This window comes from Drosophila busckii, unplaced genomic scaffold (assembly GCF_011750605.1).
Source record: "Drosophila busckii strain San Diego stock center, stock number 13000-0081.31 unplaced genomic scaffold, ASM1175060v1 chrUn_01, whole genome shotgun sequence".
NCBI classification, from domain to species: Eukaryota; Metazoa; Arthropoda; class Insecta; order Diptera; family Drosophilidae; genus Drosophila; species Drosophila busckii.
The window spans coordinates 303,900-330,558 of NW_022872717.1; the positions used below are offsets into that span (position 1 = coordinate 303,900).

General features: G+C 35.8%; 5 protein-coding genes across 14 annotated transcripts; 3 read left to right on the plus strand and 2 right to left on the minus strand.

Annotated features, from left to right (window-relative positions):
* The first annotated feature begins 559 nt into the window (after positions 1 to 559).
* On the plus strand, positions 560 to 2,629 carry LOC108597687 (adenylyltransferase and sulfurtransferase MOCS3). 3 transcript variants are annotated; one of them, XM_017984365.2, is made up of 4 exons: positions 560 to 623; positions 813 to 976; positions 1,059 to 1,123; positions 1,270 to 2,629. In XM_017984365.2, exon 4 carries the CDS (start codon positions 1,284 to 1,286, stop codon positions 2,586 to 2,588), a length of 1,305 nt encoding a protein of 434 aa, XP_017839854.2. In that variant the 5' UTR covers positions 560 to 623; positions 813 to 976; positions 1,059 to 1,123; positions 1,270 to 1,283; the 3' UTR covers positions 2,589 to 2,629. The 3 variants fall into 3 exon arrangements, with proteins under 3 accessions (XP_017839854.2, XP_017839871.2, XP_017839862.2); XM_017984382.2 differs by lacking the exon at positions 813 to 976 and having other exon boundaries at positions 607 to 623; XM_017984373.2 differs by lacking the exon at positions 560 to 623 and having other exon boundaries at positions 651 to 929.
* A 335-nt stretch (positions 2,630 to 2,964) lies between these two features.
* Positions 2,965 to 8,757, plus strand: LOC108608191 (angiotensin-converting enzyme-related protein). Of its 4 annotated transcripts, XM_017999458.2 has the most exons (5): positions 2,971 to 3,130; positions 3,210 to 3,448; positions 3,533 to 4,097; positions 4,157 to 5,398; positions 5,465 to 5,603. In XM_017999458.2, exons 2-5 carry the CDS (start codon positions 3,395 to 3,397, stop codon positions 5,500 to 5,502), a joined length of 1,899 nt encoding a protein of 632 aa, XP_017854947.2. In that variant the 5' UTR covers positions 2,971 to 3,130; positions 3,210 to 3,394; the 3' UTR covers positions 5,503 to 5,603. The 4 variants fall into 4 exon arrangements, with proteins under 4 accessions (XP_017854949.2, XP_017854950.2, XP_017854948.2 ...); XM_017999460.2 differs by lacking the exon at positions 5,465 to 5,603 and having other exon boundaries at positions 2,965 to 3,448; positions 4,157 to 4,759; positions 4,821 to 5,031; XM_017999461.2 differs by lacking the exon at positions 5,465 to 5,603 and having other exon boundaries at positions 2,965 to 3,448; positions 4,157 to 4,755; positions 4,821 to 4,951.
* A 486-nt stretch (positions 8,758 to 9,243) lies between these two features.
* On the minus strand, positions 9,244 to 10,487 carry LOC108608192 (wiskott-Aldrich syndrome protein homolog 1). The gene has a single exon (XM_017999462.2). The coding sequence runs from the start codon at positions 10,410 to 10,412 to the stop codon at positions 9,261 to 9,263; it is 1,152 nt and encodes a 383-aa protein (XP_017854951.1). The 5' UTR covers positions 10,413 to 10,487; the 3' UTR covers positions 9,244 to 9,260.
* LOC108608193 (anaphase-promoting complex subunit 11) lies at positions 10,460 to 10,815 on the minus strand. The gene has a single exon (XM_017999463.2). The coding sequence runs from the start codon at positions 10,789 to 10,791 to the stop codon at positions 10,534 to 10,536; it is 258 nt and encodes an 85-aa protein (XP_017854952.1). The 5' UTR covers positions 10,792 to 10,815; the 3' UTR covers positions 10,460 to 10,533.
* Positions 10,816 to 12,261: 1,446 nt separating this feature from the next.
* On the plus strand, positions 12,262 to 23,221 carry LOC108608318. Of its 5 annotated transcripts, none has more exons than XM_017999646.2 (6): positions 12,262 to 12,633; positions 18,947 to 19,158; positions 19,240 to 19,301; positions 19,913 to 20,075; positions 20,216 to 20,499; positions 22,225 to 23,220. In XM_017999646.2, exons 2-6 carry the CDS (start codon positions 19,139 to 19,141, stop codon positions 22,986 to 22,988), a joined length of 1,293 nt encoding a protein of 430 aa, XP_017855135.1. In that variant the 5' UTR covers positions 12,262 to 12,633; positions 18,947 to 19,138; the 3' UTR covers positions 22,989 to 23,220. The 5 variants fall into 5 exon arrangements, with proteins under 5 accessions (XP_017855135.1, XP_017855139.1, XP_017855138.1 ...); XM_017999650.2 differs by having other exon boundaries at positions 20,216 to 20,552; positions 22,225 to 22,346; XM_017999648.2 differs by having other exon boundaries at positions 12,401 to 12,633; positions 20,216 to 20,448; positions 22,225 to 23,218.
* The last annotated feature ends 3,438 nt before the right edge of the window (positions 23,222 to 26,659 follow it).

Consider the following 26,659-nt stretch of genomic DNA (forward strand, 5'->3'; position numbering starts at 1 on the left):
TTTTTGTCGCTATCGATGGTGCTGTGAAAAATTTTCAATGCGGACATGCTTCTATTTTTACAACGAAATTCATGGATTGAATAATATTTATGTAAATTTCTTTGCCAAGACAAATAATTCAAACTTTCTTCTTTTGTTACAGAGTTCATCTCCCATTAAGTTTCTTATGTTATTTTTTTTATATTTTGTACACTTGAATTTTCTTTTTATGTTAGGGAGTTGATCTTCCATTAAGTTTCCTATGTTATGTTAGGTTAAAATTCTTTTACATCATGCTGAATTGAAATGATAAAAGTATTGATCATCTAAATATGTTCAGTTATATACACTTTTCATTATCATTCCCACAATATAAAATTTTCTTCATAACCATTCAAATTGCTTTATATTTTTGAATAACGATACTATCTGATGTATCGATTATCGTCTTTAAAAACATACGAAAATATCGAATGGGGTCACTATCGATAGTTTCCCAGCTCTAGTATGTGGATGAAAAATCGAAGACTGACAAACAGCTGATTTGAGCTTTCAGCCCTGGTGTATTATCGGCTAACCACAAGTTATCGAATAGTTATAAGTTTCCTGCAAGACAGCTACATATATTTACGAAAACAAAATTTGTATGTACACATGGGTACATTAAAATTATGCATAAATTTAAGACAATGAGTCGATTATACCATGGAAATCTGTCAGCGTGTGCGTTTGTCTGAAGAACAAGATCTCAGATATTAGAGCAACCCACACCAAATTATAATTTTCTTTAAGTTGAGCAATTATTTAGAATGTAAGCGGTCTGTTCATTACAGATGATCCAATATCTGAACTCCAAGGGAAGGCGCAGTAACGTCGCCGTGAAAATAGCCTTAAACATTTACCAGCTTAAATTTGTAATCAGCTGTGCTTGCGACATACATCTGTTATATGTATGTACATTCTAGCTATAACAACAGAATAAGTTCTTTAACAGCTGGTAATAATATTAGGCTATTAATTATTTGCTAATATAATTAATGTAACGATATAAATTCCTATTTCTTTTTTGTTTTGACCAGTGGATGATCGATACATTCGCGCAAGTCTAATTCTTGGAAGGCAGCGCGGAAAAAAGAAAACCTTTGTACGTACTACAAACACATATGCATATATACTACATAATTATTATATTTGTTTATTGCAAGAACATGTGGAGGCCGGTCAATTAGATTTATTTTGTACTATTAAAATTAAATTATTTAAAGAATTCTGCTGTTTTTCCATACATAGAATACATAACCAAAATGACAAATGAACAGACAAAACTGCGTCAAGAGATCGAAGAACTCCAGGCGGCTCTGAAGGTTAAACAACAATGCTTGCGCGACCTAGGGGATACTTACTTAGAAAATGGAACCAAATCCACGTCGAGACTAAGCAATGATGATATTGCACGATATAGTCGCCAGCTCATACTGGATGACTTTGGGATGAGCGGTCAGCTGAAGCTCATAAACAGTGCTGTGCTTGTCGTTGGCATGGGAGGACTGGGCTGTCCAGCCGCACAGTATTTGGCAGCGGCTGGCTGTGGACACTTGGGACTGATGGACTATGACACGGTTGAACGAAATAATCTGCACCGTCAGACGCTGCATGCAGAGTCACGTTGTGGTATGTCAAAGACGGAGTCGGCGCGCATTGCCCTCCTTGATTTGAACCCACGTTGCGTCATCACCTGTCACTCGCGTCTGCTGAATAGTTCCAACGCTTTGCACATCATAGAAAAATATAACGTTGTATTAGATTGCAGTGATAATGTTGCCACCCGATATCTTTTAAATGATGCCTGTGTCATGTTGAAAAAGCCTTTAGTCTCGGGCAGTGCACTCAAGATGGATGGCCAATTAACAGTGTACAATCACGGCGAACATGGCCCTTGTTACCGTTGTATCTACCCAGTGCCACCACCTCCTGAGGCCGTAACCAATTGTGGTGATGGTGGAATCCTGGGTGCCATAACTGGAACCATTGGGGCAATGCAAGCCCTGGAGGCAATCAAAATAATTGCCGGCCTGGGCGACATATTGGCCGGGCGGCTTCTTATTTTTGACGGAAGATACTGTCAGTTCCGTAACGTAAAGATAAGAAGCAAGCGCCCTAATTGTCATGTATGTTCCAACCAACCTCTAATTACTGCATTAATTGATTACGAACTGTTTTGCGGGGCGCCTGCAAACGACAAAGATATTTCACAGAAGTTACTGACAGCTGATCAACGCGTCAGCGTGATTGAGTACCAGAAACTCCGAAATTCACAAGAGCATCTACTGATTGATGTGCGAAGCGCAGCTGAATTTGAAATATGTCAGCTTCCTAATGCCATAAACATACCATTGGCTCAGATCCTTAACGATAACTATGTCAACCAATTGTCCTCCCAGCTTGAAAGCCGGAAATTTGCTGTTTTGATCGTGTGCAGGAGGGGTAATGATTCGCAAATCGCGGTTCAGCACATGAAAACTCGATATCCGGATCATTCAATACGGGACTTGGAAGGTGGATTGTATGCCTGGACAAACCACATTGATCAAACGTTTCCAATTTACTAAAAAAGAAAATAATATACGTATAAATGAAATGATATGATAACATACATAAAATATTTTTTATAGTTATTAAAAGAAAAGCACAGAAAAACAACAAAAAAATCCATTAATATATACATGTATGTATAAATGTATATACATACATATATCTACGAAGAAACTATACAGTCTGAAGGCTTCTTGCTCAACCCAATGTGCATTATAATTAAATTTTGTTTACAAGTTGCTTATATAAAAAATTTTTTAAGAGCTAGCCAATAGTCTGTAATCATTTTTAAAATTTCAAAAATTTTGGTTCTCTTAAAAAATTGCATTTGTGCGATTTCTTACACTTCTTACGACTATTTTTAATATTCGACTTGCATCAAAAATACAAAAGCACTATTATATGTATGTATGTATATGTACATATGTACATAAATATGCAGATTAGAGGGCAGGTGTATTCTTCTTGAGGTTTTAAATGCAAGATTAATGCACGCACGCTTATATATGATATATGTATATGTACATATGTATGTATTCTAAGCTATCGGTATCGCCAAGTGAGTATAAGGTATTTATGGAAGAATATAAAAGTAATACTATTTCTTGGCGAACGTCCATTACTGAAACGGCACTCAGAATAAGTGCACGCTTGGTGCAATAGAAAAAACAAAACTTAGTAACATATCTACGTACATACATATGTACATTTCTACTGGGGGGGGATAGAAGTCAGAGTGCTAATTTAAATCAAAGTTCAAAGCAGTTTGTCCCAGACTTACTGATAACATACATATGTACATATCAACTGAATAAGGGGGACAATGAGGAACATATCATCTTTTTTGTTGCTTTTATTTGTCTCCTTGGCTCTTTCTGTAAGTATTAATTATATATTACTCAGCTCAACTCAAGACTACGTTTGTAGCTAATGTTTATACATAATATTAATCTTATTTTAGTTGCCTAGTATCTGCAATACTGAGGAAACCTGTAGTGCACAAGTTTTGCAAGCACGTCGTTTTTTCGCCAAAGAGAATGAAAAGCTACGAGAACGTTATCATGCCGAGTACTCCGCTGCCTATGCATATAACACCAATGTGACTGATGAGAATAGACATGCAATGATTGCAGTTTATGCGGAAAGTGCGGCCAAAAACAAACTTCTGGCACAGGCTTGCAAGGAGGGAAACTATGCAAACTCCTCGGACACAGGTGTGCGACGGCAGGCGAGAATTCTGCAGGATTTGGGCGCGGATGCTCTGAACGCTGATGATTATTTGAAGCTACAAAACGCTATTAGCGCAATGCAGTCCAACTACGCTACCACCAATGTGTGCTCATTTAGAAACCAAAGCGATTGTTCGCTTACTCTGGAACCACATATACAAGAGCGCCTTAGAAGCAGTCGCGATCCCGCCGAGCTAGCATGGTACTGGCGTGAGTGGTATGACAGGGCTGGCACGCCTATGCGAAATAACTTTGCCGAATATGTACGACTCACGCGCAAGGCTGCACAACTTAACGGTGAGTCACGGTCTACTTTCATGGCTCAATATTATTATACTTATTACGTTTTTATTTAGGTTATCGCTCGTATGCGGATTATTGGTTACATTTTTACGAGGATGCCGATTTTGAGCGTCAGCTGGATACTACGTTCAAAGCATTGCTTCCCTTTTACAGGCAGATTCACGGCTATGTAAGATATCGTCTACGCGAACACTATGGGGCTGATGTGGTGCCTGCCGAAGGGAATATTCCAATGCATTTGTTGGGTAATATGTGGGGTCAGTCGTGGAACGAAGTAATGGACCTATTCACGCCGTACCCTGAGAAACCGTTCTTGGAGGTTACCTCAGAAATGGATCGTCAGCAGTACAGTGTGCGAAAACTATTCGAACTGGGCGATCAGTTTTTCCAGTCATTGGGAATGCGCGCCCTGCCTCAGAGTTTTTGGAATCGGAGTGTGCTAACGAGACCGACAGACCGTGAGGTTGTTTGCCATGCCTCTGCATGGGACTTTTACCAAGACAGCGATGTGCGCATCAAAATGTGCTCCGAAGTGAATACTCACTATCTGTATGTTGTGCACCACGAGTTGGGACACATCCAATATTATTTGCAATATGAGCAGCAACCAGCTGTTTTTCGTGGAGCACCCAATCCTGGTTTCCACGAGGCTGTAGGTGATGTTATAGCTTTGTCTGCCATGTCCACTAAACACTTAAAAGCAATTGATTTGACCAGCACTGCTCGTCTCGACGAAAAGAGCCGCATTAATGAGCTTTTCAAGCAGGCGCTTGGGAAGATTACGTTTCTGCCATTTGGTTACACTTTGGATAAGTGGCGCTATGCTGTTTTTCGCGACGAATTAGACGAATCGCACTGGAACTGCGGCTTTTGGCAGATGCGGTCGGAGTTTGGTGGTGTCGAGCCCCCAATCGCGCGCAGTGATAGCGATTTTGATCCTCCAGCTAAGTATCACATAAATGCTGATGTAGAGTACTTACGCTACTTTGCAGCACACATATTCCAGTTTCAGTTCCACAAGGCGCTCTGTCGCGAAGCCGGGCAATACGTACCAGGTGACAGTCGCCTGACACTCGACAACTGCGATATATTTGGCAGCAAGGCGGCGGGAAAAGCATTCATCGACCTCTTGTCAGCGGGAAATTCAAAGCATTGGAAGGAAGTGCTCAAGGATTTCACTGGTGAAACCGAAATGGATCCGGCGGCTCTTCTTGAGTATTTTGATCCGCTCTATCAATGGCTCAAACAGGAAAACAGTCGTCTGGACGTGCCTTTGGGTTGGAATGAGACAAACAGTAAGTTCCACATATCGTAGTTGACAAACAACATGCATGGCTCATGATTTCTTCTTATATCTACAGAAATTCCTCCCACCTGCTGTGGATTATTTTCCACTTAGTATGCTATCTAGTATAATTAAATGTCTTATCTACCTGAAGTTTGGAAGATTTTCTTATAAACATGATAACTATAGCTACGCAAAAAAAACATTTATTTATAATTTTGCATTATGGTATTTTTATAAGTCTTGATTTTTTTTATAAAAAATGGAAAAATGTCCTTCTCAGCGCAGATCGATTTTATTTTTTTTTTCAATTTCGTCCTTGTTCTTGACCAGGCCCGTAGCCAAGTTTTCTCTTCGGGAGGGGCCCGAATTTTTGACCTATCTTCTTTTATTTTTTGAATTTACAAAAAATATTACACAACATTTAAACCTCTTATTTAACTTGCTTATTAATTGCTGAAAATAGTATAAGTTCAAAATAATTTTTTTTATCAACAGAGCTAAAGTGGAATTTCTGAAATTTTCGGGGAGGGCCCGGGCCCGTTGTTTGTTGTGATACCCTGTGTTCCCTGTTTCTTTTTGATTTCCAACCAGAGCAAGTAAGAAAAAGGCTTGGGTAAATACCTAGTCATTGTGTCACTAAAGCCTTTTTACTGCATGTTGCTAACGTGGAGCCATTGGCACCCTTACCTTTTCTTCTGTGTGCCTGCGCTTCACTTGTCTTTTCGATACCTGCATGACGCTGCCAACGTAGACTGACTGCAAAAAGAGTGCTTATAACTTTGTGTTGTATGGATTTATTACCTGTTAAAGCACTATTTTAATAGTAACAATTATTGACCGCTAATAAAATAAATGTTTGCAACGTGTGTACATAAATGAATATAAATCGTTCACATAAAACTACATGCATATACGCAAGCACTACAGTAAGCAAGCGAGAAACAGGAAAGGCGATCGCTCATAAACAACAAATCAATCGCCATTTCGAGCTTGTCGTTCTGTATGAAAATAAATATTTATTAAATATTTTCATAGATATTTAGTAAAAATATCTCATTGCTGATCCTTGCAAGCCAGTTCAATTGCGTAAAAAATGACAGTTGTCACTCCACATATTTTTGTACAATAATTTTTGATAAATTTTATATTGTCCAATAACATTGGGGCTATATGCTAACTTATAGAATTTTAATTTTTGAATTCCTTGATAAGTTGTTGATTTGAATTGAACTGCCTACACAAGGCAAATATCAAAGAGTCAAGTACTTACTTGCACTTACTTGTACCGAAAGAACTTCAAAAATATTTCTATCCTGTTGAGACCAGTCGACTGGTGCAAGGGTTATTGCGCAAACAACTTATACAGCTCTAAGATGGAATCACGGCAGTCTCTTACCACTAAGCATAGTGCTCTTACGCTAAGGCTCTCGCATAAAACTAATTGACATTCCACGCGGATATCTTACTATAAGGAAGGCCGCTAAAGTTTGCATAATGAAGCAACATGTTACAAGAACTAAATAACTCCTGACACTTCTCTGTAAAAACTCGACACTAAGGACTAAAAGTGGTCGCCTTCCGGCTCAACATAACCTAACCTTTTGAGGAAAGCGCAGTTTTTTAACACACCAAAGTCATTAAAGTCATTCCTACAAGTCATTATTATTGTGTGGAAAATAGAGTTCCAGCTAGGATTTACAGCTAGGCGTTTTCCAAATCTAAACAAAGCTCATCAAATATTATTCATGGATTCTTAGTCAAAATTTTAGATTTTTATCTCTTACCGCTCGTGAAAATCATATTTATTAGAATAGTGCCACCACCATCTATTCATATCTGATGCCGTTCGTAAAAGTCATTCGTATTTAATTGAAAATTAAGTTTTCCCGGATTTTACATCGGCAAACCATTGGTTAAAATCGAATGGAATATACGTACGACCATAACGAAAACAAGTGGACAAATTAAAGTTGGGCGCCGCCAACTTTTAAATACACTTTGACTAGGGCATCGCAGCAACACACGCATGCACTCACAAACACATACACACAAAACACTAACGCTCACACTCGATCTGTAACGTGCTGCGTCGGCACGACTTATCGTCGTCAGCAAGTCACACCCCCGCTTCTATATGAAAATGAATTTGATTTGAATATTTTTTTACTACCTTATATTGTTTTTTTTTCGATTTGGGGGGAAGGGGGAGGAAATAAAAATTAATTAATAAACGCGTAGATGTCTTTGCAAATAGGGGCGCCTGTATACCAAATTTGTTGCTCTAGCTTTTATAGTTGTTGAGAAACACGCACTCATACAGACGGACACGGACAGACGGGCATGGCTATATCGACTCAGCTCGTCGAGCTGATTAAGAATATATATACTTTGTGGAACTCATCAGACAAAATAATTATGGATATTCTCAATAGATACTTTGCACATAAGTGCAAGGTGGAAATAATCCGACCTGTACCAAAATATTATTTAATGGCATTAATATTTAATTAATATTATTTTTAATATATGATATTTATTGTTCAGTTTTATAGCTTCGTTTGCTTTTTTGCTATTTTTAATTTCAAGTTACATTTCATATTACATATAATTTTCCAAATTTTGTAAAACAAGTGTGCAATCAATAAATTGCTTGCTTTTATGAGATATTGATTTTAAGCATGATCAAAGAGAAAAGCCAACATTTTAATGGATGCACAGATATATGATTTTTTGGCTTATGGTTTTCATTGTAGATTTGTGTATTCTCTTCATGTTTATAAGCAGCATATTAGAGAACATTTCATTTTATAAATTCCATGTCTATCTGACAATATATTAGTTATCTATTATGTATATTTTCATTCTTTTTATTGATATCGTAAGAGAGTCATATAATGCAAGATGATTGAGAACGTTTTAGTCTAACAAATTCTATGCATAATGAGCATTATGCGTGTGTACATTGCAATTAACAAAATCATTTAAATTGTATGTGAAAGGTTAGTTAATGTGTCTCTGGGCTGTAAGAGGTTAAGACAGCTATTACTACTACAGATTTATAAATAGTATAAATTAGAATTTTACAAATGTAGTAAATTGCGAATATGTAGGGCATTAATTTAATAGTATTTTAGACCAAGAGTTTAGTTTTAGTTAATGCTAGTGAGTGAATACATTTTGTTATATTTTATTTCAGCTTTATTCCGTTTTTTTAATAGTTTTATAAATAGATTATTTATATTTAATTTAACAAATTATTTTAAATGTTCTCTATCTTTATAGAATATTGAAAATACGAGGAGATTTCTCAGTATCAATGATTCAGCAACGAAAGTGCTCTAAGTTGATATAAGTAGATATATTCGATGCAAATCGCTTGCATATTCTTTAAGCTGCAATTAATGATTTACATTTATATATGATATACAAGTAGACTATATGTAGTGCATATTTTTATATACACATATACATATGAGTAGAAGATAAATGTATATAGTGAGTTCATCAAGAAGGATCTGATCCTTTACTAATTAAATATTACTGTTGTGTTCAACTCTCTTACTCCTCTAAGCGAACAGTATTTTACGATGCGTACATAGGTTCTCGTGTTATTTGTAAGATCCACAATGCTACAGAATGGCAAGCTTAATCGATTTATATACTACTATGTATTCGCCTCTACTCTACTTAGCCCACTCCAAAGCCCTCAATGAATTGACTGCTGAGAATACAAGCAATTGACTTTTGAAATGTTTTGATCTTTTGAATAAGCACATATACATATACATAGTATGTGCATGTTGCCCCAGAAACTGAGTTCTTGGATTATATATGCCATCTGACAGTATTTAATCCAAGAACGGGTTTTGTCATACGGGCCTCTGATGCTGCGCATGCTGTTGCAATTGCGTGACGCTGCTGATACTGTGATTGCTGCTGCTGCTACTTGCACCACCTCCGCTGCTTTTGGGTCGAGTGGGTGGTGGCGGCGGTGGAGCATGCCTCATTCGTTGCTGCAGTATACGCGGTAATTGAGGATGCGCCTTATGCTGAGCGGGTGGTGCTGGCGGCGGTAGCGATCGTTTATGATGATAATGAGGCATATGCTGCTGTTGTTGGAGCTGATGCTGCTGGTGATGCTTGCCCATCGAAGACGCAGCAGACGAGGACCCGGAGGCTCCGGAGGTCGAACTGGTTGACGTATGCGAAGTGGTAGAGCCCGTGGCTAATTTTGTTGGTAAACCGACACTAGCCGCTGGCGACGAAAGCGCTACATTAGGAGCTGACAGAGTGCTCAGCTTTGGAGCACCAACTGGTGCATAGGAGCCATCTTCCTCATCAGATGAAAGTGAGTTGGCATCAGATGGGGTTCGTGATCGCGACGGTGGCGACAATGCATCCTGCTCCTGAAGAAACACTCGAAATCCTTGTATGGACTCATTGAGCGCCCATAGTTGCGATAGAAGAGACAGGTCCAATTGCCGTAATCCGTACATTTCGCGGCGAAGTATGGCTAGCTGATTATCAATAGTGCTGGAGCTATCGTTGCTGGGCGTGGGAGTGTGCGATTTCTGTTGTTGCATTGCAGCCCCGTTTGCGCTGTGTGTAGACGAAGCTCGACTGTGTACGCTCTCGCGATCACTAAGGGACTCTTGTGTGGATGACAAGCTTCCATGACGGCCGTGGCCATTGTAGTTGCGATGTCTATTACCCGTCATGGCTGCTGACGAGGTGGATGGACCTAGATACAGATCACCAGTAGCAGAAGTCAATGCGGCAACAGCATTAGCCGAAGCAGCAGGTTGAGCTTGCATTGGTGATGACGATTGCGAGCGCATTTGTGGGTGAATCTGCATCTGTGCCTGGGTCTGCCCATGCCTGGTGACAATTCCCCCTACACCAGGTCCCAATGTGGTCGCAGCTGCGACGCTGAGACTTTTCGGTAATGGCGGTAGGCCCATCAGTGAGTGCTGCTGCTGTATTTGTTGGCAATGCTGTTTCTGCTCTGTGTTTTGTTCCATAATTTAAAGAATTTCGCAAATATTTTCCTTATACTGCTTATTATTATTATTATTTCCGCTTTATTTTGTTTTATTTAGTTTTATAATTACTTTTTATTTATCGCTTTGTTTTGTGCTGTCTTTAATGTATATTGAATTTCCAACTTTGGCGGCACATTGGACACTGTTTGTTCATCGGTTGGAGATTCAACCACTTGACTATGCAATGCATGTGAAAGCAGTGAGAGCAGACACCCCACACAAGTGGGCAATCGTCACCGGGCAGCGCACACTCGGGACATGTACTCTCAAAGGACATTCGACAAATGCCACAGTTCTCATCATTCGCTATCCATTTCCAAGATGCAACTCCCGTCCACGACTTGATTGTAACTTTCATTTTGCGCACATTTGTTTATCATTTTTTCTAATCAATCCGAATCGCATGAATTATGTTTTCGGCAAAATATTACCTTTTTCTCTCCTACTACTCAAAAATAGGTCGACGATAGTACTACAAAATCATCGAATCACTATCGATATAGATAATATCGAAAATAATAGTTAATTTGGTCAGATTAGGCACTATTGCCAACTGGCGATATTTACTAAAAATTAAATGTTAATTTCTGTGTATAGCTTATACAAAATGGTTTCATTAGCTTTTTTCAGCCATATTTGGAATTGTAAAATATTTTAATAAATTTTTATTTTATCAAATTTTAATAATAGAATATTTATATTATATTCTAACCAATTCTTGACTTCAAATTTCAGAATGTTTCAAAGGCATAAAATATCGGAGTTTGTTTGTTTTCCTCCATTGTTGCGATTTATTTATTCATGAATTGGTTTTCTAATCGATGGCATTGTGTAATCAAAAAATGTTAAGCTTGCAAAAAATGCCAAAAGGAATATATACATACATATATGTATGTACGTACATACATATAGGCAATTTTGTACGATGCTTAGCTAGAAAGTTGCGAATACAAGTATTATCTTCTATCTTTTTAATTAGAAATAATGCAACATTGTTATAAGTTCTTATTAATTTGTTTTAACGCAACGTATGCTCGATACATTTTCTATAATGATCAAAAGATGATCTAGAGGTAACTATTTACCGATATCAATTTCCTTAATTTTTTGTTTGCAAAAACATATTCATATGTAGGTGTAATGATATTGTTTTTTACATATGCAATATATCTTGCCGTGACAAGAATATGACGTTGATGACCATCTCTAGATATCGATGATATCAATTATCGTTGGTTTTGTAGTATTACATTCTCGGTTTTATTTCGTAATGCTTTATGAAAATTATGTAGTCAGATATTTTAATTACATTTTTATTTATTTATAAATATGCATAGTATTACAAAATAATCAAGCCCCTAATTATCGATTGATCAAAAGTTGTAATATATCGTATTTCTTTTGTTTGGTATAACTTTTTATAATGTTTAATGTATCCATCCATATCCATGGAAAAAAATTACAAAATTGAAAAATACAGGAATTACTTAATACAGCTAATATAAAATAAACTTTTTTTTTAAATTTAATTCACATGAAATTGAAGTTACTCATATGCATTTCGCGCCAACTTTTTGCATTGTATCAGCTGTTTTCCTGTTACAGGTATATCTCGTTTAATCTATTTGCAGTTCTACCTTTGCATGATAAAAGTAAATCTGATGTTGATGTACATGTAAGCAATTTAATTGAATTTACATATGTATGTATGTACATATGTACATACATATGCGGTATAGAATGAACAGTACAAGTTGACAATGGTCCCAGCAGAAATTATTGTGAACAATGTTGTTGATAAAATTTAAACAGGTAACAGTTAAGTATCGAGTGTTGAATGCGAACGACGTGTGTGCGCGAATCATTTAAGGAGTTTTCAGTGATCACTGATCATCTTATTTTGTTTTTATACTGACTATAGCTCCGCTTAATATATGTACATAATTGTTTAGTGTAATAAGATTCTTATACATTTCTGTATAACTGAATATGAATCAATTTGAACACATTTTTTTTATGCAAACTTATTAAAATCACACATTTGTGTATACAAGAATTTCGTTAAATGATCGCCTTGGGAGAGTACAAATACGACAGCAAAGCCTTTTAAATACTCCATGCATACATACATACTCACATATGTATGTATGTATGTTTCAGGAACCTGAAATCGAGAACACATTAGTACCAGCCATTTCAAGTACGTACTTACCTACCTACTCGCATTTTATATGTATGTACATACATACATACATACAAACATATGTATGCATGTAATAATGTTGTGGCTATTCAAATATGACATGTATGTACATTTGGTGACCCTGAGGAGCGTGATTAATTCTAACCAAAAGTGAATGGAATAAATTTATTGAAATACTATTTTAGTTAATACATAATATGTATTACATATGTATCTATATGTAATTAAGTGCGCAGCCGCAGCCACACAATAATAATTTTCCGTTCCTTAGCATAGTTTTCACAAAACAGATGCTTTATTTTTTAATTTCTCCACATATTGATACTTAGAGCTCTTGCTCTACGGCGATCTGACATGGCTATCGCTCAATGTCTTTAGTATTGCCTTTTCTATCTTTAGTGCTGTATAAAAATTATTAAAACATCTACAAGCAATTAAAAAAGATTACTGATAAAAGCTACATACATATACATACATACAATATGTGTACAAATATATACACAGATGTACATATGTACATATATCTGTATGTACTTCGTATTATATACGGAAGCTTTTGTTTTTTTTTTATTAATTTATTTCTTTTTTTTTTAACTTTTTTAAAAATTAAAAGGCAATTATTTCTCTTACTCAATTGTATTTATAAACTCATTCAATCTGCTCACTTAAATGAGTAATACAATATAATAAACACGGAACTGACTGTAAGAGACAAAATTTAAAATGTTACATTTACCACGAAAGTGAAAGAAACCAGATTATAAAATATATTATATACTTTAAACTTTTTTTTTTGTTACTCTAAAGGTTTCCACCGATATGATCTAAAATCCTTATCACTTGAGTTCGAGACTTGTTAATGTTCAAGCAAATAAAGCATTTAGTGCATAAAAAGTGGTTTTGTGTCAGAAAGGTCATTGAATTTTCAATATGCCTATATAAATATATATTTCAATATTGTAATTGTTCAAATAAACAAAACTTAAAACAAAACTTAAATATTCTACACCTTGCCATTTAAAATTATTTCTATTCAGATTCAGCCGCCCAGTTGTCATAACATTTTGTTTGATTCTCGGGCTCTTTGCTTTGCTAGCTTCAAGAGCTATCCCTACCAAGATGATTAATTTGTATTTTTAATTTTTTTATTACATACAAATAAATAAATTTGCTATTCACAAGCATACAAAAACAAAAGCTTAAACATCTGATTCCGTAACTGGGGTTTCATGCAACCAACCTTTTTGTTTTTATAATACTCTCGACAGATGCCGAATCATTTCCGATCGAATCAATAAAGAGGGCGACACTCCATGCAAACGTCACTGCCGACGGAACGGTGTAATCGTGCTTCTTGGCAAAATCTGTCCACACGAATATTATTTTCTATTGATATTACTAATTAGGAAGTTTGTCATAATTAATAGGCCAAATATCTTCTAACAGCTGGAACAGGTAAAAAATATGTCAGTGTTGCCGCTTTTGCTTTATTCTGGTTAAATGAAAATATATTTCTTATGCCTCCCATATCCAGAAGTCCAGCGTTTTTTTTTTGTATGGTTATACTTTTGTACCCTTATTTTATTTTATTCGGAAGTTTTTGACAAAGTGCCAAGGATTTTATATTGCAATTAGGTCTTCGCCCCTTACTACAATCGCTTCGCAAGCTCCACTATGAAAGAGCTCCGCATTAAAGAGTCGGCTTGTATTTTTGCCCAAATACAATCCGCCTTTAAAAGTTTAAGTTATTGCATTAAATCCGTTGAGTTAAAAAATAATAAACCTAAATTTTAGGAAATGTATGTAAGCTTAACAAAATTGTATACTTAAGTGTTGGGCTGTGTTGTCCTGTGCTATTGGTTCAACCCCCAACCCCCAGTTTTTATATACTTTGACTTTTTTTCGACACAAAATGGCTTACGAACGGCATAGATAAAAATCTGAAACTTTCACAAAAATCTTTGGAAAATATTATTGCGTGGGTTAGATTTGGAAAATGTCGCTACAAATGAATTTTGCGAACGCCAAAAGATAAAAATCTGAAACTCTCTAAATATCATCCATGTGGAGTCATTTCAATTATTATGGACAAATGCAATAGTTATCGATAAATGAAAGAGTCCAAAAGTTATTAAAAATTCAAAAAATGGTCAAAAGATCAGAAATTTTTCAAAAAGAACGAAAGTGATAGAAAAAACTAAAACTATGGGGAAGCACGCCATAAAATGTGACATAAATACCGATGCGTTTTCTACTCAATAGACGGACAAAATTTGAATTGTAGCGGCGACCTAAACAGGAAATCAAATTTTTAATACAAACAACTGAGGGCGTGCGTATGCAGTACTCGTACTGCATGTTAACTGAATAATTTGACATTTTTATAAAAATTGGAAAAGGGTATTAAGAAATTGCATGTAACAGGCAGAAGCATGTGTAGCAGACCACATAATAAAGTATGTATATATACTCAATCAGCAAGACAATCTGAGTCGAAATAGACATGTTCGTCTGTCTGCGTAGATGTATTAGCATCTGATTCTCAGCAACTAAATTTTGTCTGTAGGTTCTCCTCTACCGGAGCCAAATCGAAGAAAACGATTTACGTCCATAATATTTAAAGCCTCATTAACCTTTTGGGCCAGTCCTTTTAAGAGGTTTCGGAAACCTTCCGGTCGTTGTTGCCAGCCTGCGCCTGTATCGACCGCAGGACTGCCTTGCAGTTTTTTTTTGGCAGTGCCTGATCTACCATGGCAGAGGTTTGGCCGCTGCTGACACGCAGAGCGCCTCTGCCTCTACCGACACTTAAGCTGACATCCCAGTCACATTTAATCCCTTCGTTTTTAGGGTATTATGCCTACCACCAGGCACCCCAACCATGTCCTAATTACAGTGCCCCGATGTGCCAAGGGCCATCGAGGAAATGGGTGAAACAATGCAGGTTGCCATACAGCACGTTGCTTCGGAGCTAAAAGTTGCGTGTTGCCCAGTCGGCACCCTCATATAGGGCTCAGCAAATTAAAAATTTTCATAATTTTAAGAAACTATATTTTTAAATAGAATTTCGGTGAAAATTTCAACTTTCTATCTTTTATTGGCTCTCTTGTACGCGATCACCCGTAATTAACATTATTATTACCCGTCAGGACAAACTCTTATTTACATAAAATATATTGTTACACTTTGTAACAAATCTTAATGCCAAACAATTCATCCTATTCCATTGCGAAATCTTATTTTTTATCAATTACAAGCAACTTTACACCGATTAAATCTGTAGTTGCCGGTATAAGTTTGCCTAAAATTAAAAAAAAATTTAATTTTGTTAACTCTTGAGAAAATAGCAAACATTAAATTCTTTCAGAAAATTATGACGTCTTATGCATTTCTTTAGCTCAAGTATTAATATGGCTTACCAAATTGGCTGTGTAAAACATAGTATAATGGAGTGTTCTTTAATGGAACTCAAAGGTTTTCAAAATAAACTGCAGACTCACGGTATTTATTTTGACTTAAGTAAATCATTTGACTCTTTTAATTACCGCCTCTTGGTTAATAAATTAAATACAATAGGATTTGTAACGAATCTTCTACTATAGAGAATCTAATCGGATATTACCTAGCTAGTATCCAAAAGGTAGTTTTCAAGTCGGCTATTTCCAAGAATTTTTAACTTCTCCATTTGGTTCGTTGCATTTAAATCTGTCAATAAATCTTCCCATCTTGCGCATTCTAATATTTTAATATAGGCTAACTCACAATACTAGAACCATCAGATTATTATTGAACCTGATCAGTAAAATTAAATTGAAAATAATTTTCATTTAATTACAAGGAATTTAAGAGAAAATTCAATAAAAACAACAAAGGTTAAAAAAAACCGTTCACTTTTCAAATATGCATTAAAGTTGGCGCAACCAACTTTTATATACACTTTGACTAGATCATTGCATCACAATACACGCATGCACTCACACGCATACACACAAAACACCCAAAAGCGTCACAGCTCGTTTTCGCTGTAGCGTCAGCAACTACGCTGACGACTGCGTCGGTAATACTGTGGGTGTAATCCGTTTTTTTTCATTTGCGGGGGAGGGGGAGGAAATAGAAAATAAAATATAAGCGTTTGGGTTTGCGTATAGGAGCACTTATGTACATTCAAAATTTGGTTCTCTAGCTCTTATAGTTCCTGAGAAACAGTTGCTCAAACATTCAGACGGATAGACGGCTATATTGCGATGTTACTGGCGAGTTTAGTCTGCATCACAATTAAATTTCATTTTGCATGCTAAATTTTTATTTTAGTACGGAGTGACTACTGGTAGGCACAATTATTTTGACAAAATTTTCTACAACTTTCGAATCTTGCTTTTGCTTGGTGCAGTTAACTGACAGCTCGAAGATGAAGTTTAAAGAAGGAATGTATATTTAACGCTCAGCATGTCAACTTTTTACGGTTACCTTTTGCATTCGCTATATAGGACAAAATGCATGCAGGCACCCTTTTTTTTAGGGCATAAATATTTTGACAGATTGCTTAATTTTTTTTTTAAGGTAAATATTAATTTCCACAAAAATATATTTTTTGTATAAAATTATAGAGGTCTGAAACAATTTCATGCAAATTGTATGTTGGATAGGTAATAAAAATTGAATGTACTATGTTGACATTACAAAATTATTTCTTAGCCCACGAATGAAATATATTATTGCCTCTTGCCTTCTTTACTTTACAGATTTTCGAAATCATCAACCAGTCAAAAGTAGTTAAAATATGTGGAATGTAAAAAGTTAGAATATTTCATGGAAATTGCCAACAATTGCTTACGAGCCTGATCAGTAGAAAAAGAATGCAAAGATAAACTATATAAAAATTTATGTGCTTAGATAAATGCTCATTTCTTATTTTGGCATCATCTTGAAACTGTTAGTTAACTTTGTCAAAATAATTGCATATTGCTGTTTTTATAAAATTAACTTTAAAGTGTGAAAACCATGTAAAGCGTGAAAATGTCATAAACATGTATAAAGATGTTAAATGTGCTGTATATGTGATTTTTTTTTCATGGCAAAATGTACGCTGAAATTGTCTGCGTCCTATCACAAAGCATTCAACATGCTTAGTTGTCCTATTTAGCCTCCTCTTTGACACTACTGGGAATGTATGAAGTCAAGGCATTAATACGGACAAAAAATATACTTACTGATGCCAACAATTTATTCACATTCCATCGAATACTTATATTCCGCATCATTCATAGATTAATAATTATATTGATATCGTAGAATTAGTTGATTGTTTTTCGCCTATAAAAAATAATAAATTAGCCAGGTCGATTAACCATCTGAAGTATTAGTTCAGTTACTAAAATAGTACATAATTGGTTTAAAAGTGCTTTAAAGGATTTAATTCACTTCTTTAATACATATGTTTGCATACATTTTATAATCGATCATGTGCTTAATTATTTATCAACTATATCAATCATTAATATTTAATTTACTTGACGCATTTTATCACCAATTTGTGAGTTTAAAGAGATTAGATTTTTTTTGAAAACATATAAGTATGATGTCATACACACACATACATACTTATGTGTTTACGTACATGCATACATATGTATGTAGACGCAAACAGAAAAATTAATTTGTGTGAGTACAGTACGTTGGCTTGCAAAGCGATTTAATTGTTGTTTTTAATTATCTGTTTACAAAAAGAGTGTGTCTCGTTCTCACAACACCTGCCTTGAGGTGCTAAAAAGCTTTCGTGTTATATAGCATTCAATGCAAAGAGAAGCGAGTTTAATCAAAATTCGAAGCTTGCAGTGCTGTGCTTTAAATCACTGTCTCCCTCTCTCTGTCACACTGTTGATCGGTAGTGGTGTATGGTGGCCGTCTCTAAAAAGAGAAACTCGCAACAATTTGTGAAGCTCATAATGGCAGCAGAATTCGAATCGCTCTTTTACTCCAACTTTGCACAAAAACACACACACAAACATAAATATATACACATACTTACATGATTCGCTTGTATAAGCGAAGCCATTAGAAAATCTACGTGCTCCCTGTCAAAGCTAAATCCCAAATTACAGGTAAGAGAGTGCGAGAGTCTGGCAATTTGTATTGCGCTATCTGTGAGATACTAGGCTTGTTCACAACCACTTCAGTAGCCGATAAAACGTCAAGCTGCTTTCACGCTCTACGCAGGGTGGTCACAAACACCAGCAAATACCAAGAGCAACATTTTCGATCGACTCGCACGCATTCCACAACATCGCTTTAATTCATAATGTAATTTTCTTAGCTTGTTTCATTCTGCCGTACAATCATGAACTAAAGTGAGATTTACATACATGTATGTAAATACATAAGTACTTAAGTAAATTACCTGAAAGAAGAAGAACACATCAGAGGCCGTCCAATAGAGGGACGAACCGTCGGCAATTATAAAAAACCTATTTCATTATTTGGTGCATTTTGAAAACTCGTCAGAAAAATGTGCCGCTGCTGTCAAAGGTAAGCTAATTTTAAACATGTTATTTTATATGTGGTTATGACTCTTGAGTTTTATCGCTTTATTACCCATTTGAAATTCAGCTGCCTGGAAGATCTATACTGGAACTGCTTTGAGGAGCGCTTTTGCTATGATGAATCGATCGGTAAGCTTAAATTTACATATATTTACTCGTGCGCTTTCGTACATACATACGTATCTGATGCATACATACACACAAACTTGTGCATGTAACTATAGTTACATATGTAGTTTAGATGTGAGCACTCTTTTCTGTTGGGCTTATGTATGTATGTATGTACATATTAGTATTTCCGAAAATGATTGAAAAGGTTCAATTTGATGTGACTATGTTAAGTTAAATATTTTAAAACAGTATTTAATATAATTTATTATATAGTATACAAATGTAGATACACAGAAAATTTGTGCGCAGATGAATAGCGCAGAACCAAGTCAAAGTTAATGGCTTGTATGCAACCACTTACACTTATATGTATGTACATAAGAACAATTTTACGATAACAGGTACCAAGCGAGTCAATGGCAATGCGGAGAGTGAATAAGAGACATGATAGGGAATAAATAAAAAGAGAATTATTATACAAATGCATAATCATAATTAAAGGTTTAACAATCGAGAGCTTACTACTACAATTGCTTAAACGAATGTTTAGGCATGTGAAACTGTGAGATTGTATCAAGAGAATTCAAACATTAAATTTGGGTAATACGAAGAATTTTTATGTTTTACAGCTAACTATAATCCAGAAGACGATGAGGAGCATCTGGCGTCGCAAAAAAATGGATCCATCATCGGACGCATACAGCCGTCTGCAACAGACAATAATAATATGTTGACCGTGCCGCAACCAATCTGCGATCAGCCGCTGGGACACGGAAACTCTGGAATGATGAGGTACTAATTGACAGGGCAAGCAATACGCGGTATATAGATAAGTAATCCGTTTGCCACATGACGATTGCTCCCCTGATTGAATTAAGTGGCGTAGTTGATTATTAACACGTTCGATATACATTACATACATACTGTTTTAGCGCAAAGATACACGAGGAGGATTATCGCCGTGTGACACAGACGAACGTGCCCATGCTTGGTCCAGAAATACTAGCTGTTTTCGCTAACTCACAGATCTTCCAGGATCATCAGCCAACAAAGTTGAACCGCATTAGCACCAAAACCTATTTAGCGGGCATTCACTCACCAAGCAAGGAAATACCAACCACCCCACGCCTTAGCGAGCAGGAACGGTTGCTCAGACGTCTGGAAGGTAATGACGGACATGGTCACGCTCAGATTGTTAGTAGCGGCAAGATAAGTGGTAAAAGCACACGAAGTAGCAGCATTGTCTCCGGCGGTGGTGGCGTTGCAAAGGTTAAATTTTATTTAAGCTGAATGCCGGAAAATAGTCTCAGTACCAATTCGATTTTCAATTGTGCTTGCAAGAGTTTTTATAAAGCAGTATTTGTGCCAAAGATCATACTTGTGTGCATATGGATGCAGATTACATTTGCTTGAAAGTTTGCACAAGTTTGTGACTAAATAGTATTAACTAGCCATAAGTATTGATAACCCAGACTTTGACCAGTTAAGAATGAAGAGCTAAAACATCAATCAGAATAGAAAAACTTATTACCTAACACTAACATATTGTACCCGCATAACATATCACAATATATAATTAGATATATATTTAAAATGTTTTACATGTAGAGATTTTAGCAGGTCCGGTGGTGTTAGATCTTGTCATGTGCAAGGAAGGTTAAGAATAATTGCTACCTTTCAGTAATCTGATTCTTTGCGAAATGTATATTTATAAATCACTCCGACTTAGATTAGCGTTCTGGTTATTGCTCCTTCTTGCGCTGGGTCTTAAATCCAAATAATAGAGCTCAAATGTATATTATAGAATAAATAATTGCACTGGCATATATATTTTTCTAAAGCCGTTTTAGTCAGCTCGTTTTGATTTTGAATGCTGCTTTAATAAATTTCTTTATGAACATAACAGAAAACTGATTTTTTCCCTAGTAATAAATAATAATAATTGCGTTAATTGTATCTATAAGCTTTCTGCCAATTTATTGGTACTTATCAAATGTGATAATGTGCAAATATACATAGCTAACAAACTTATAATATTGAAATCAAAATACAGTACTCACTTGTCCATATGAGTTTCTACTATCAATTCTTGGACTAGTACACATCGTGAAAACCTTTTTGTTTTGTTTGCTTACTCTTCTGATAAACCAAACCAACAAATAACTTGTGACCAAGTGTTTCGCCTGTTTTGTATTTATGTCTTAGTCTCATCTACTCGTTTAAATGGGTTAAAAAATGCTTCATTTGAAAGATTAATTGTGTTTCATATTATTATGATATTGATATTATTTTATTTGAATAATTTGCTAAAAAATAAGAGCTCATTTTGTATGCATTTTGTAAGAAAATAGTTACATTTTGTGTTACACTAAGTGAATTACTTGAGCGCCTCATATCGATAAAGATGCAAGTGTGCGGTCACAACAAATCAGGGAAAGAATATTGTTTTAATTGAAAATAATTATTCGTAGTGTGCAGTGTATAAAAACTACTAGATTATTAATTTTACTGAGTGATAGTATACAAAAATTAATTTATTTTATTTTTTTAAATATATGTAATTTTATTGACAATTACTGGAAAGTCTAAAGTAAATTAAAGTGTAAATAAAAAAATGTTCAATAAACACTTGCCATCAACTAAATTACGACTCTAAGACAGTCTATAGTCCTGGTATATTTTTAGAGCCTAATGTTTATATACATTATATGTTACGTCATTTTTTTTCATATATGGCTTACGGATTGAATATAACTCAGTTTAAGAAATAGAAAATAGACTCGTACCAATAAGTACTTGACGAGAACTATTTATTTAGTGTCCAGCGTCATACTGCAATCGAAACTGATTAATTACTTGTGTGCCGAATGGAGGCTACCCATTTATATTTCATGAAGTAATAATTTTGACTAACGCTCTTTAATATCTTAAATCATTACAGCGGGCCTCTCCACCGATGCCACCGACTTGATCAAGGGAGCTTCAGTTTCTGGGACACCCGAGAAACGCATTACCTTCACGTTGTGTTCTTCTGACTCTTCACCAGAAGGCAGCCAGACGCTAACGTCGAAAAAATTTGAGCCGATTGCAGAGGAGGATAAGGAGGACGAGAAAGATTTAACAGATGAGGTGATTTTGCGACCTCGTCTAATAGATCGTCATCCCCACCTGCTGCCGAGTCTAAGCGGTCTATCGACAACCCCCAAGCGAGTTTTGCGTTCTGCGAAAAGCGTACCACATATGCACCTACGTGACTCGACCAGCGACACAGATATATTTGCCATAACTGGCACTGGAAGCCAGATTAGCATGACACCGGAGGTTCCCTTCATATCATTTAGCAATTTGCCCAAGAACTATGAAGATACTCCAACCATTGAAAAGTATCGCGTCTCTCAGAGCCTCTATTCCATACAGAGTGCCAATGCCGCAAAAGCATCGAAGGAGGATTACTCTATGCCACGATATTTCAGACGCTCCAACATGCTCAACATGACACAAAGTACAGAAATCTTGCCCAACTCCACATCCTTAGCATCCATATCAGCATCGCCAGTTTCGGCGTCATCGTCTAAAGACGAGCTGCCCCGACCAGAGCATGCTAAAAGCAAACGTCTCCAAATGCTACGTGGTAATCTTCCTCCACTTCTTATACATTCTGTGTCCTTGAAACGAAATCGAGATGAGAGCAAGCAAATGGATTAGTTTCCGCCCATTGATGTTATAACAACAATTGTACTTTCTGTAGTATTTAAAGTGTATTTGACACAAATTTTCATTGTATATATTTAGTCTCATATTTACTTATATTTGTGTGACTGTGTAATTAGGCAAAGCCACAGTTGATATTAACAACTGTTAATATAAATTATTTTTTATTGCGTTTTCTGTTCGCCGAATATAATTTTTTTTTTCTTTCAAAGCCTTATACATTCTTTAATAAAAACATTCTTTTATTTTGGAGTGTAATGCTATCGCATTATCCTATCGGATAATTAATAAGCTGCGTTTGCTATATTAGTCATAAATTGAATTCTTTAGATAACGTTATTTTACTGGGATATCTCCTATCCTAATATTTATATTACTCGTGGTATGGTATTGCAGAAGTATTTTTCTCTGAAAATGCAATAAAATTATCATTAGCATCTTGCCAACCAATATCACGACATTCATTCTAATTATTAATACTTAATATTTATTCCACCACTGCTGCCACCAAAAATGATACGTATTCTTGCTGTCAGTATTTGGAATTGGGTCTATTTTGTAATTGGGATAAAACACTCTAATTTAAAAAGATATTTTATAATTCTTCAACTCCTATGTTCATTTAGATTTACTAATCTTTTCCATTTTACACTACTGTGGAAAATGAAACAATAACATGAGTTCTACAAAGCTGTCAAGTTAATTCTTTTGCTTTTACTATTTTGTTTGGAACATTAATATTTTGATTGGCAATGGTGATTATAACATGAGTTTACCCCGAAAGTATGCCACATCTCTTAGCTATAAACGATTCGTAAGTCACACAAAACATTATTGCATACATGTGTACATATGTATATAATATAATATATGTATATATATATATATAATATAAATTTATTAATAATTTTCAGTTTAATACAATTAATTCTTTAACAGAAAAATCACAAAAATGCTTTATCATGTTCTCGAGCGATGTCGAAAAACAAAGGCACGTTCTGACCTTCGTGATCAGGATGAATTGGTAAATACTATGCTGTTGACATTGCAGGTCTAGTAATTTATAGCAAATGGGCGCATTAAAGTTGGGCGCAAACAACTTTTATATACACTCTGAGAAGGGAATCACAACAAACACACGTACGCACTCACACACACATATTGACTCAGTTTGTCTTTCTCATCAAGAATACATACATATAGTTTATGGGGTCCGCCATGATTCCTTCTTTATGTTCCATTTTTATAAATATATCAAAGTGCAAAAAAAATCAAGTGGACAAATTAAAGTTGGGCGCCACCAACACACTTTGACTATGGCATCGCAGCAAACACACGCATGCACTCATGAACACATACACACAAAATAGCGGACGCGTCACAGCTGGTCGCTATAGCGTCAGCAACGACGCCGCCGCTGCGTAGGCAGAGACGTTTGTATGGCGCGTCAGCAAGCACTCCCCGATGTCTATATTGAAAATTAAAATGTGAATAATTCCTAAGTTATTTGTCCGATCATACTGATCGGTCGAAAACATTTTTTAATTTATTTCAGATTTTTATACTGGGTTAAATTAAAAAAAAAAAAAATAAAAGCGTAGTGTCCTGCATATATGAGCACCTACATACCAAATTTGGTCTCTAGTCTTAATAGTGGAAAAACGCACTCATACAGAGGACATGGCTATTATTCGATCAAGCTCGTCGAGCCTGCTCAGATATTTATTACTTTGTGGGAGTCTGCACGCCTTCGTCTCCCTGTTACATATATTTGCACAACTTCATAATACCCTTTTCCATTTTTTACAAAAATGTCAAAGTGTATGAAAAAGAATTTTAATGGTGGACAGGGCTGTTTTTCATTTACTACAATAATGTACAATGTACTACAATAAGTACCAGATTAGTATTTAATCTGTTCAGAAAGTTTTTTTTAACATTTGCAATCCTAAACTTTACCCCAATGTCATGTTTATCTACCTCGTTTTACTAGTAGACTTATTAAATTTATATTATTTCTTCCTTTGCTAAAGAACCGTCGGATATTGCTCGGTGTCATCTATATGATTAAATTAGTTAATGGTGAAATTTACTTCTCATATTTGTGGAGTCAAATTTTGTCTCATGCAGAAAATTTTATCATTCTTAGCTAGTTATGTTCTGTAAAGAACTGCTGGTGAGGGTGATGTGCGATTAGACTCTTTGTATACACTTTGACATTTTTTTAAAAAATGGTAAAGGGTATTATGAAGTTGTGATAATGTATGTAACAGGGAGAAGGATACATGGCAGACCCCATAATAAATTCTTGATCAACAAAACAAACTGAGTCGATATATGCATGTCCGTTTGTCTGTCTGTATAAGTACATGTTTCTCAGCAACTATAAAACTGGAGCAACCATATTAGGTATGTAAGGGCTCCTAAACCAGGACAAATCGCTTCTATTTTCTTTATTTTTATATCCTTCCTTCTCCTCCGCAAATCGAAAAAAAAACGATTTTAAGCAATTAAAAAATATTTAAAATAAATCACAAAAAAGAATTTCAGAACGTTCGGGTAACGAACTTATGAATTATTCATATTTTAATTTTTAATACAGACAGTCGGGTGCGTTTCCTGACGCACCATACAAGCGTCGCTACCGACGCAATCGCCGGCGTCGCTGCTGACGGTACAGGGAAATCGAACTGTCTTGTGTGTATGTGTTTGTGAGTGAGTACGCTTGCTGCAATACCCTAGTGAAAGTGTACATAAAGTTGGTTGCGCCCAACTTTAATGCGTCCACTTGTTTTTATACAACTTTGGACTGCGACTAGACAAAAATTTGTGCTCTGCTCACAGCTAATAAGCAAGGATCGCTTTGGTTGTGTACGCGTGTGTGATCCCTTGCGTTGGTCAGCTTGTGCTATTTCAAACCTTTATACTCTTTCCAAAAATGAGTGATATTAACGACATTGTATGAAATGTTAAATACATTTTTTAATAATAATTAAACTGTGAGTCGAGCAAGTGATATACTTTTATGGCAAAAATAAACAAGTGGACAGGTTAAAGTTGGCGCCCCTCTTTATACACTTGACTAGGGTATCGCAGCAAACACACGCATGCACTCACAAACACAGACACACAAAACAGCTAACGCGTTACAGCTCGTTTTCGCTGTAGCGTCGAGCAGCGACGCCGCCGCTGCGGTCTGGCAGCGACGTTCTATGGCGCTCAGCCGTGCACCCCGCTGTCTGTATATTGAAAATTGAATTGAATAATTCCTATGTTATTATCGATCGTTTTGAAATTTTGCACAACGTCGAAAACATGATAGGCAAATTTTGGATTTATTTCAGATTTTGTTCGCCTTAATATCGTTTTTTTCGATTTGGGGGGGGGGAGGGGAAGAAATAAAAAAAAATAAAATAAAAGGTGAGTGTCCTCGGATATAGGAGCAACATACGCATACAATATTGGTTGCTCTAGTCTTATAGTTGCTGAGAACACGCCACTCATACAGACCGACGACGACGGCAGACGACATGCCTTATCGCTCAGCTCGGGGTCGAGCTGCATCAAGAATATATTACTTTTATAAGTCTGCCACGCCTCCTTCTCCCTGTTAATTACATTTAAAACTTCATAATACCTTTTTTTTTTACAAAAATGTCAAAGTG